The following is an 11,282-nucleotide window of genomic DNA, read 5'->3' as shown; positions in this document are numbered from 1 at the left end:
GACTCTAACTAGAGTTTGTTTAATGCTATATGCCAGGCGTCTTTCCTCACTGTACTTCCTTAATCATCACACTGAACCTTCTTGTTCCAATTAATACAGAGGCCAAAAACCGGGATTTAGAAGGGCTATAAAGTCATGCCCAAGACAACATAGCTGGAGACAGGTGGGACTGGTCTCAAATTCTGCTTTGCCGAGCTCCAGAGCCTAAACTCTGAATGGCTCCCCTGAATTGCCCTCCTGAGGCTTCCCTCTAAAATGTTTCTGGTCTTTTTTTGCTGCTTCTTGTATTCGTGTCCCTTACAGAATCTATCCTAGGTTCTAGTCAGCCATGTCTTATCACAGAGTATTACAAGTTATGGATGGTGGAGTCCTGTCCCTCACCTGACTGAACTGGAGTAGCCCCAGCCCCTGGGCTCCACCTCCCAGCTTTTACCTTCCTGGCAAGCCTATGTTGTCAGTGTTTACTTTGCAAAGTAAATGGGTATTGCTCAGACCATAAACTCGGAAGGTGAGGTGATATTGAACCAGCTGGTTTATTTCCATTTCTTCAAGACATTCACCAATAGCAGATTCTTGGGCTACTATTGCAAAGTTTGGCGTGGACTTTACCACTCACCCAAGAAACCCAGAGAATAATTTCCTAGAGCATCAGGAACTCTTTCTCCCAGAAAGATTATACAGAGAAGGGAGAGCTACCACTTTATCCACCCCAATCTGTGACTCAAAGCAACACTTTTCAGGCAATTCCTGAAGGCAGATCTTAATTTGTTTGCTGGCTTTTAACAACATCAAAGCTGGCTGAACTATTGTTCATTCTACGGAAATAAATAATAATACAATTTTTAAAATTTTTATACAAACTAAAAAATCAAAGCATCCTTTGTCATTTATGGCAATTTTGGTTTACATATAAAGTTTGCCTTAGCTAGAGAATAATTTTTCTCATGTTTGTGTAGTATTTTATAGTTTACAGAGAGCTTTTGTGTAGGCAGCCTCTCTTTTGACTCTCCCAAATGTGCTGTGGGTATCAGAGGAAGAAGCTGGTATGACTTGCCGAAGGTTGGTCAGCTCATAAATGGTGGGCCTGGCCTCCTGTCCAGACAATTGGTCTTCTCTGAAAGCAAGGATGTTTGGGGCTCCTGACCAAGTGGAAGGAATGTAGACTTTGGAAGCCACAAACCCCAGGTTGATAACTTTTCTGAGTCTCAGTTTATTTTTCTAAGCAATGAGAACTCTCATGTTTACTCTGCAGGGCTGCTGTGATTACATGAGCACAAAATCTGTAAAGTGACTAAAGAAATGCCATTCCGCTCCCCTCTTGGCACCCTCTGCTGCAAAATCTGGAGTTATGCTCTGCATCTAAGTGTAAAGTTTTATCTGTTTTTAGTCCTGTTTTTCACCCTTCTTTCCCCACTCCATATACAGTACCCCCATGCATGTTATTAGCAACATTGAATTTGCTCTTTGCCTCTAGGAAATGGAGAACAAGGGAGGCCTTACCCCATGAGTGATGCTGAGCGAGTGGATCAGGCATACCGAGAAAATGGATTTAACATCTACGTCAGTGATAAAATCTCCCTGAATCGTTCTCTCCCTGACATCCGGCACCCAAAGTGAGTGTAACATCTCTTTGATTCTGGGATTGAAGGGTTTTGCCCCAGCTCTTTTTGAGAATTAATTAAAGTGACAGGTGCTTGGAGTACTCCTGGTGACTCCCTCCCATTACACAGGCCTTCACACAAAGATTTATCCACCCAAATCTGTGACTTCAAGCAACATTTTGCCCAACTCAGAGCAGGGCAGGGGAATGATACTCTCTCCAGAAGAGCCAGGCTCCTTCTTCTTTTCAGGGAGCTGGAACAAGGCACACAGGGAAGTTCAGGCTCCAACTTAGACAATAATTGTAGTCACTTTTTTTTATGTTACCCAGACTATAGTCTCAAACTCAAGTGATCCTCCAGACTTAGCCACCCAAGTAGCTGGTAACACAGTGCACGCCACTGTACTCAGCTATAGTGACTTTTTCAACCTTCACTTTTTCCACTTTCTGTGTGTGATATTTTTATTTCTTTTTTTCTTAATTTTTAACTATCCTGTTTACTTATGTATTTGTGTCTTTGTTAGAACTTACCTTGAATCATGTTGAGAGAGAACATATCGTAAACAATTATGAAGAGGGTAACAATGGCAGCACCATTCTTTGAACAGGTAGCATATGCCAAACCCTTCATTCATATCATCTCAGGCTGCTGTGAAATAGGTCCTGGAATGATGCCCAGTTTATAGTTGAGAAAATGTAAATGAGAGTCATAACTCACTGAAGGCCATGAGATGACCAAGACACTAATCAGATCTTATACTCCAATTTAACTAAAAACTATGCTCCAGACCATAATCTGTCCTGCCTGCCTGGACATAGTCAGCGAGGGTCAGTGTGGGAGTGGTGATGGTTTTCTAGTAGAGCTGTTCTTAAACTGAATGTGCATTAGGATCGCCTGGAGGGTTATTAGAACACAGGATATTGAGTCCCTAAAGTTCCTGAGTCAGTAGGTCTGGTGGGGGCCCAAGACTTGCATTTCAAATAGGCTTCCAGGTGATGCTGTAACACGTCTGGTGACTTACAATTGGCTTTCATCCCCACCACCTCCTTTTGTGTCTCAACAATACTTTGAGGCTGGCATTATTATCATCATCTTTACTTTTAGATGAGGAAAACACACAACTGGGAATCCTCAGTAAGATGTACTGTGAAGCAAGACTGGGCCCTTTCCCAAGGATTTCTTGGAGTGAGAGGACAGAGTAGGGCCTCACTGTGCTTGCCTTTGGAGTTTGCAATTTGTTTCACAGTCTTAGCTGTGAAGCCCCCAATTTTTACATCTAAGTCTGAGAGTTTAGATGAGTTATGACAGATATTACTGGATTCAGAACTATGACCTGGCTCTGATTTTAAGAAACCCAATTTACATGTTTCGACCCTTGCAGAATTCAGAATTCTACACTAATTTTACCTTTCTGGATGTAGGAAAGAAATTCATTTGAGAAGTTCATGCATTGCACTCTAACTTCAACTGTTATTCTTGTGGTTCTGTGAGTTCTCAACCATAGCTGTGCCTGGGTGGTTTTTAAAAAATACAAAGGCCAAGGCCTCACCCCTGAGCTTTGGAATCTGAACCTCTGAGGGGTATTTTCTAAAATCTCCAAAAGCCATTCTCAAATATAACTGGGATTAAGAATCTCTGGTGTGAAATGAGGAGTATTCTTACAATGACAGGCAGGCTGAGCATGGTCACAGCTTTCGTCTATCCATTCATCCATTCAGCAAATATATATTAATGGTCTTCCATGTGCTAAGCCATGTGCTCAACACCAAGAACATAACAATAAGTAAGCCATTATTGCTGCCTCAAAGGAGCCCCCACTTTTGTGCAAAGGGTAGGGACAGATAGTATAAGCAGGTCATGTCACCAGGGTCGAGAAGATCAATAATAGGGGTAGACATAGTTGCTGTGGGACCACAGAGGATATTCACAGCCCTGTGCCAGCCCTTGGGGACTAGGAACAACATCCGAAGGGTACTATCTACTGCACCCTAAAGGACCAATTAGATGGAGAAGAGGAAGAACATGGCGGTAGACAGCTGACTGGCCAGAGGCTTCCAGGCAAGATGGCGCCCCTTCTCTGGACTTAGAAAGTGGAGCCAGCAGGCCACCTAGCACCTATTTTTCTATGCTCTTTCTCAACAGTCCAGAAAAAGAAACAACTTAATCTAGGAGTCCTAAGTTCCATGGATGGGTCTGTGGGTAAAATTCAGAGGCGTCCAAAAACTTGGATGAGAAAAACATTGCATTTTTCTTTTCATTAACCCATAGCTGGAAAGTTGGTGTTCCCTTCAGCTATGAATGTGTAACAAACCCTGTAACATTGTCTCCCAAAGGAATCATTTACTTTCACATCACTTAAGAGACCTCTTGAAGTGGCATTGACAACCATCACTACTTTAAAATGAAGATAGTTTTTAGAACTACCACCAAATCTTGTTGCTTGATTTTTTTTTTTCTTTAAGATAGGGTCTCACAATGTTGCCCAGGTTAGTCTTGAATTCCTGGACTCAAGTGATTCTCTCATCTCAGCTTCCTGAGTATTTGGGAATATAGACTGACATACCACTAGCCCTGCTTTGAATACATTTTGATAACTATATTTCAGTCTAATTGGTTTTCTTTACAATCTGTTATATTTTATGTGTTATAAGCATCACTCCGTAGGCTTCTCCAGACTGTAGAGGGGCCTTTGGCATCAATAAGGTGAAAAACCCCTGTTAGCAGCTAATGGCAATCAAGCTAAGGAGGCCCAGGCACCTGTATTACCCGCCTACCCAGCCAACCGTGCAAAAGCTATCATGACAGCCAGTGCTCCTGATGCCCCCCTTTCTTAGAGTCGCCAATTGTGGAAGCTGACTTTTCAGAAATAAGTTGACAGATGTCTTGAAGAGCTTTTCTTTTATTCCAGAGGGGAATCTTTCCCGCAGTTTGACAGCAGAAATGTGTGAGTAAATTAGAGCAGTTGAGCTGCTCACTCCCTTCGGTTTCTTTTAAGCTTAAACAACTTCTCCAGCAGGAGCTGAGGTTTATGTTTGCCTTTTATTCCTTCAAACTGAATTTTGGCAACAGTGTGTCAAGAACAGGACTGAGGGGCTGTTTGTTTGTGCCAGCTGCCTTTGCTTCCACCAGAAGCTGTGCTGGGGAAACTCACAGCCACAGAGAACGGAAGCGAGGCAGTTTGGCCCAGACTTGCTGGGCTTGCAAGTGGGAGGCGGCCAGCTGGCTGGGAGAGGACCTGCCCTCTGCAACTCCTGCCAAGTGAGAGTGAACAGAGGCTGGCTGGTGGGCTGGCCCACTTTCCCTACTCCCTGGGGAGCCCTGCTGGGCTGCTTGGCAACCAAACTCGGAAGCCCCTCCAGAGCACAGGGCTGATGCACGTGGAAACTTCAGCGGCTGAAGTGCCTGGGGTCTGCGGGTTCTTGTGCAAACCCCACTGCTTGGGTGGTCAGTTTCTGCCATGCAAAAATTACCCACGATGGGAATGAAAGCAGTCTACAATTCTGACCTGCTTCCCCCAGTCTATGGGTTTAGCTTTAGTAATGAGTGAACCTGAATGGAATCTTTATTATAATAAACGGAACAGAATCTACCAGATTCCTGCTTCCATACTCATTCTTGCATTTTCCTTTTTGCTAAATTAATATGATTCATGTTATTGTATGTACTGGGTTTCCTCAAAAGAATAGGCTAGTATTTTACTGAGTACCTTTACATCCTCAACAGAATACAATACAGAAGCACCAAGGAAAGGAGTTAGAGTCTATTACCTTTGACAAACATATATTAAATAAATAATTTAGTCTGGATGTGGTGGTTCACACCTATAATCCCAGCACTTTGGGAGGCTGAGGTGGAAAGATAGATTGAGCCCAGGAGTTTAAGGCCAGCCTGAACAACAGAGTGAGACCCCCATCTCAACAAAAAAAATAAAAATTTAGCCAGGCATGGTGGCATGCACATATAGTCCTAGCTACTTGGGGCACTGAGGCAGGAGGATTACTTAAGCCCGGGAGTTCAACATTGCAGTGAGCTATCATCATGCCATTGTACTCTAGCCTGGGCAACAAAGCAAGACCCATCTCTTAAAAAAGTACACAATTTGATGAATTAATACATAAAAAATATCAACTTGCTGGCATGGGAAGTTTATTTAAGTCAACCAACCACATTTGCTAAAGTAATAATAGTGCCCCAATATGAATATACACGTACAAGATCTGACAATTACGTTTGCAAACTTGCTACCATGCATTTACATTAACAAAACTGTACAAACAACTCAGTAAGGTTTTGTAAACTTGGCATATCAGTGTCCCATCGTTATGTTTGTATCAACATGTGGTGATGTCTTGCTCAGTATCATTAGTTATTGTTGTGTGTTTTTGTATGCTATTGCAAGAATGTTGAAGCTCGAATTAGAACAATGAACAAACATCAAAATTTCTTGTTAAACTTGGCAAGATTGGAAGTGAACTTAGGGACATGTTAGTCCAAGTTTATGGGGATAATACCATGAAGAAAAAGGCAGTGTAAAAATGGGTTAAACATTTTTCTGAGGGGAAAGAAAGTATCACTGTTGAGGAGCAATCAGGATGGCCAGTGACAAGGAGAGCTGATGAAAACATTGCAAAAATTCATCAAATTGTGCATCAAAATCATCAGTTGACTATGAGGAGCACAGCAGACCACGTAAATATCAAAAGAGAAACAGGAAAATCTTAACTGAAAATTTCAGCCAGCGACTCATGTCTCTTGTATCACGACAGTGCACCAGCTCACATGGCACTATCTGTGAGGGAGTTTTTACCCAGTAAACAAATACCTGTATTGGAACACCCTCCCTACTCACCTGATCTGGCCCGCAATGCCTTTTTTCTTTACCTGAAGATAAAGAAAATATTGGAAGGAAGACATTTTGGTAACATTCAGAACATCAAGGGTAATGAAAGGTAAAAAAAAGAGTTCCAAACTTGCTTTGAAAGATGGACTAGGTGCTGGTGTTGGTGCATAGATTCCCAAGGAGAGTACTTTGAAGGTGACTATAGTGATATTCAGCAATGAGGATGTAGCACTTTTTCTAAGATGAGTTTGTAAACTTAATTGTCAGATCTCACAGACAAATAAATGCTATTTGGGCCAAGGTAGAGTAACAGGAACCTGGTTTACCCTTCTGCCTGAAAGAACCAAAAAAAAAATTAATAAATGGACAACATTTATGAAGCAGTGGTTTTTAAAAGACTGGACATCAGACAAAGAAGAATAATACTTACTAAAAGATAGGAAACCAATGAGTTGAGCCCTATAGTTGCTCCAGCTTATTGCTTTGAGAGTTCCCAGCCATGATGTAAACAGAGGGAGCCCAGGAAGAGCTCAGAGGACTTCCTGAGTTGAGGAGATGGAGCTGAAAGCCCAGGGAAGCTCAGGCACCCTGAGTTTACAGGATGCAAAACTGGACATGAGAGAGCTGCACACAGACAGAACTACAGTGATCTGCATAGGGTCCCCTCAGCTATTCACTGGGCTGTGAGGAAGCTACCTGAGGCTAGGAAAAGAATTACCTAAAAGGGCTAGAGGGAACAGGGCCTAGTGCTCACTTAGGGCCAACCATGGCATCTCTTCCCACCATCCAGACTGGAAAACTTCATAACTCATGGGAATCAGAGAATTTAGAAAAGTTTTGCCTTCATGGGGACTAATTAGCTCTAGACTGAACACTGCTCTAGACCAATCTAAAAAATCATATATTATGACTCAAAAGAATTAAACTGTTTCTAATTACCATAATGCATCCCAGAGCAAAGCTTGAGAATAATTATAGAAAATAAAAATATGTAGCACTAAACAATGTGAAATCCAGAGATTACCAGGCATGCAAGGAAACATGATCCATAATGATGAGAACAATCACTCAATCTGCTTTTCTTTTTTCACTATTAAAATTTGCTTTAATTCTTCTTTGGAGAAGGGAATACCACACTTTTAGTCAAGGATGAGAAACATTTTTACAATAGTAGCCTTTTATTTTTAATACCTATTATGCCATGAATTCATAAGGAAAAAGTTCCAGTAGCTCAGGGAGACACCTTGGCATTGAATATGACAAAGCTTTGTATGACTTATGCCATGAATTCATGGGGAATAGATTCCAGCACCTTATATTACTGTTAATGGAATCTCTTGGTTATCATGTGTACTATGCTGTACACCTATTATGCTGTGAATTCATGGGGAATAGATTCCAGCACCTTATATTACTGTTAATGGAATCTCTTGGTTATCATATGTACTATGCTGTACACCTATTATGCTGTGAATTCATGGGGAATAAATAGGTTCTAGCACCTAATATCATGGTTCCATTGGTTCTTTTGGTTCTCCTCTTTGCTATGCTGTATACCTATGATGCCATGAATTCATAGGGAATGGGTTCCAGGAGCTCAAGCCCCTTCCTGTTGGTTTCACAAAGTGTGCTTCTCTGGCTGGAGCAGGCTGGCACTTCATTTGAACCCAGGTACCTTTCTCTGTGGCTTCCTTCTTTTTCTGATCATTTTCCTTCATGCATTTTAGGAAGCTATCTTGGCTTCCTACATGCTTAATATGCTCAATACAAACATTAAATCCTCTTAGCAAGAATCTTGCCCTTAACTTGTTTGTTTACAGTAACACCATCAGCATGCTGGTAACATTGTAGACCCTTTCAGTTTTGCCCTGGTAACATTTGTGTGGCATGCCTTTTTGAATAGTACCTAATTCCTTGATGTCTACAATATCACCTTTCCTATAGATTCACATATATGTGGCCAAAAAACAACTCCATGTTTTCTAAAAGGCCTAGAGAATATGTATCGGGTGCCTCTCATCTTTCCCTTTGTGTTTGTCATTTTGGTGAATTACTTGAAGATGGTCTCCAGCTGAAAGGCTAATCACTCAATCTAAACCAACACAGAAGAATATTTTCCAACTCCATCCATGTACACATGAAGGAGGTAGAGCTTAGCAAAGTACATCAAAAATGGAAGAAAAAGTATCCAATGTACTCATCCCTACTATGAAACTAATTTATAGCTTTCATAGGAAAGTGATAACCCAATTATAGCCCAAGAATATGGGGGAAGAGGGGGAAGATGGGAGGAGGGAGGATGATTGGGGGTATCATGCCTATGGTGCATCTTATAAGGGTACATGTGAATCTTTCTAAATGGAGAATATAAATGTCTTAACACAATAACTAAGAAAATGACACAAAGGCTTTGTCAACTAGTTTGATGAAAATATTTCAAATTGTCTATAAAAATAACACACTATACCCCATGACAGTATTAATGTACACAGCTATGATTTAATAAATAAAAAAAAACCAACACAGAGTTAATGTAGACATTAGAATTAGCAGAGAACATTAAAACAGTCATTATAACCGTATTCTATATATTTAAAAAGTTGAGTAGAGACATGTAAGATATGAAAAGACCAAAATCAACCTTCTGGAAATGAAACTAGCAATATCTAAGATGAAAAAGGCACTGCCTGAGATTAATGCTGATTAGATATTCTAGGAGGAAAAAAAATTAGTAGACTTGAAGACATACCAAAAGAAACTATGAGAAAATGAAACAGAGAGAAAAAGAATTTTTAAAAATGAAAAGAGCATCAGTCATCTGTGGGACAACTTTAAGCAGCCATGTAATTAGAGCCTGTGAATAGAAGTAATGTCTGAAATTTTCCCAAATTAAATGACAGCTATAAAACTACATCTAAGATGCTCAAAGAAACCCAAGCTCAAGAAACATGAAGAAAATGACATCAAGTCATATGTTAATCAAATCATTGAAAACCAGTGATGAAGAAAAAAATGTTAAAGAGGTCAGTGAAACAAAACATTTTATGTGTATACAGAGAAACAAAGGTAAGACGATAGGAGAATTCTCATTGGGAGCAATGCAAGCCAGAACATGGCATTGCAACATCTTTAAAGTACTGAAAGAAAAAAATTCTGTCAATCTAGAATTCTATATCCAATGAAAATAGAAATCTTTACTCACAAAAAATGAAGGTCACTGGGAATAGTAGCTATGTGGTTAAATATATGTTATTTTTTCTTGTTGTTTAAATCTTTTTAAAGATAATTGTGTACCCAAAAGTTATATAATTTATATTGGATTTAAAAATATAAAAGTAAAGTGTACACCAACATAAAGGTTGGAGGGAAAAAATATTAATATGCTATTTTAAGGTTCTCATACTGTATGTGAAGTGTTATGGTATCATTTGAAGGTAGACTATGATGGATTAAAAAGGTATAATATAAACCTTAAAGCAAGCACTAAAATAATGAAACAGTTAAAGCAATTAAGCCAACAAAGGAGATAAAATGAAGTCATAAAAAATACATAGTTAATCCAAAAGAAGGCAAAAAAATGAAGGGCAAGGGAACAAAGACTAGAAAGAAGAAATAGAAAGCAACTATCAAGATGATACACCTAACCATATCCATGATCACATTAAATGTAAATGCTCTAATCATTCTATTTAAAAGGCAAAGATTGTCAGATTGGATAAGAAATCAAACTACATGTTACCTGCAAGAAACACACTTTAAATAAAAATATATAAACTAAAAGATAAAAAAGATAAACTATGCTAACATTAGTCAAAAGAAAGCTTCAATGGCTGTATTAATATTGGTCAAAGTAGATTTCACAGGAAAAAATATTACTATGAGTAAATAAGGTTATTTCATAATAAAAGGGTCATTCATCAGGAGGACATAGCAATTCTAAATGTTTAATAATTCAAAATACATGAACCAAAAACTTAGAACTGTAAGGAAAAATAGACATAACCACAATTATGAGATTTTCAACACGTCTCTCTCAAAAGTTGATAGAATAGACAGAAAGTCAGCAAAGATAAGTAGACTTGAATAGCACTATCAACCACCATGACCTAATTGATATTTATAGAACACCGCACCCAATAACAGCAGAATATATATCCTTTATAAGTGCATATGAAACATTTACCAAGTTAGATCACATTCTGGGCCAGAAAACAAGTCTCCATAAATTTTAAAAGATTCAAAGTGATGTGAAGTATCACTCTACCATAAGGGAATTAAATTTAGAAATCAATAACAGAACAATCTGTTAAAATTTTCCAAAAGATTAGAAACTATATAACTTACATATGAATAACATATAAGTCAAAGGCGAAATCAAAAGGAAACGAAGTATTTTGACTGAACGGTAATGCAAACACAATATACCAGAATTTGTAGAATGCCACTAAAGCAGTATTTATATAAGAATTTGTAGAATGTCACTAGGGCAGTACTTAAGGGAAAATTTGTAGCATTAACTGCCTTTATTAGAAAAAAGAATGGTCTCAAATTGATGGCATCAGTTTTTACTTTCAGAAACTAGAGAAAGAAGAGCAAATTAATCCATAATAAACAGAGGATAGGAAATTAAAAAGGTCAAAGCAGAGATCAATGAAATATAAAATAGAAAGATAAGATCAATGAAATAAAAAACTAGTTCTTTGAGAGGGCTAATTAAATTGGTTAACTTCCAACCAGATTGTTAAGGAGAAAAAGAGAACACACAAATTACCAATATCAGGAATGAAAGAGTAACATAAGTTACATTATGTTTTTATAACTATTAAAAAGATAATAGAGGA

At 38.9% G+C, this 11,282-nt stretch overlaps 1 protein-coding gene across 1 annotated transcript in view; it reads left to right on the top strand.

Annotated features, from left to right (window-relative positions):
- The window catches only part of GALNT10 (polypeptide N-acetylgalactosaminyltransferase 10), a 221,049-nt gene that overhangs the window by 105,403 nt on the left and 104,364 nt on the right, over nucleotides 1–11,282 (top strand). The window contains exon 3 of the mRNA XM_003782019.3: nucleotides 1,475–1,613. Coding sequence (XP_003782067.1) covers nucleotides 1,475–1,613 — 139 coding nt within the window. The remainder of the gene's footprint in view (nucleotides 1–1,474; nucleotides 1,614–11,282) is intronic.

This window comes from Otolemur garnettii, unplaced genomic scaffold (genome assembly GCF_000181295.1).
Source record: "Otolemur garnettii isolate 467f Iridium unplaced genomic scaffold, OtoGar3 scaffold00003, whole genome shotgun sequence".
In the NCBI taxonomy this organism is placed as follows: Eukaryota; Metazoa; Chordata; class Mammalia; order Primates; family Galagidae; genus Otolemur; species Otolemur garnettii.
This window is presented reverse-complemented; position numbering and strand designations above follow the sequence as displayed.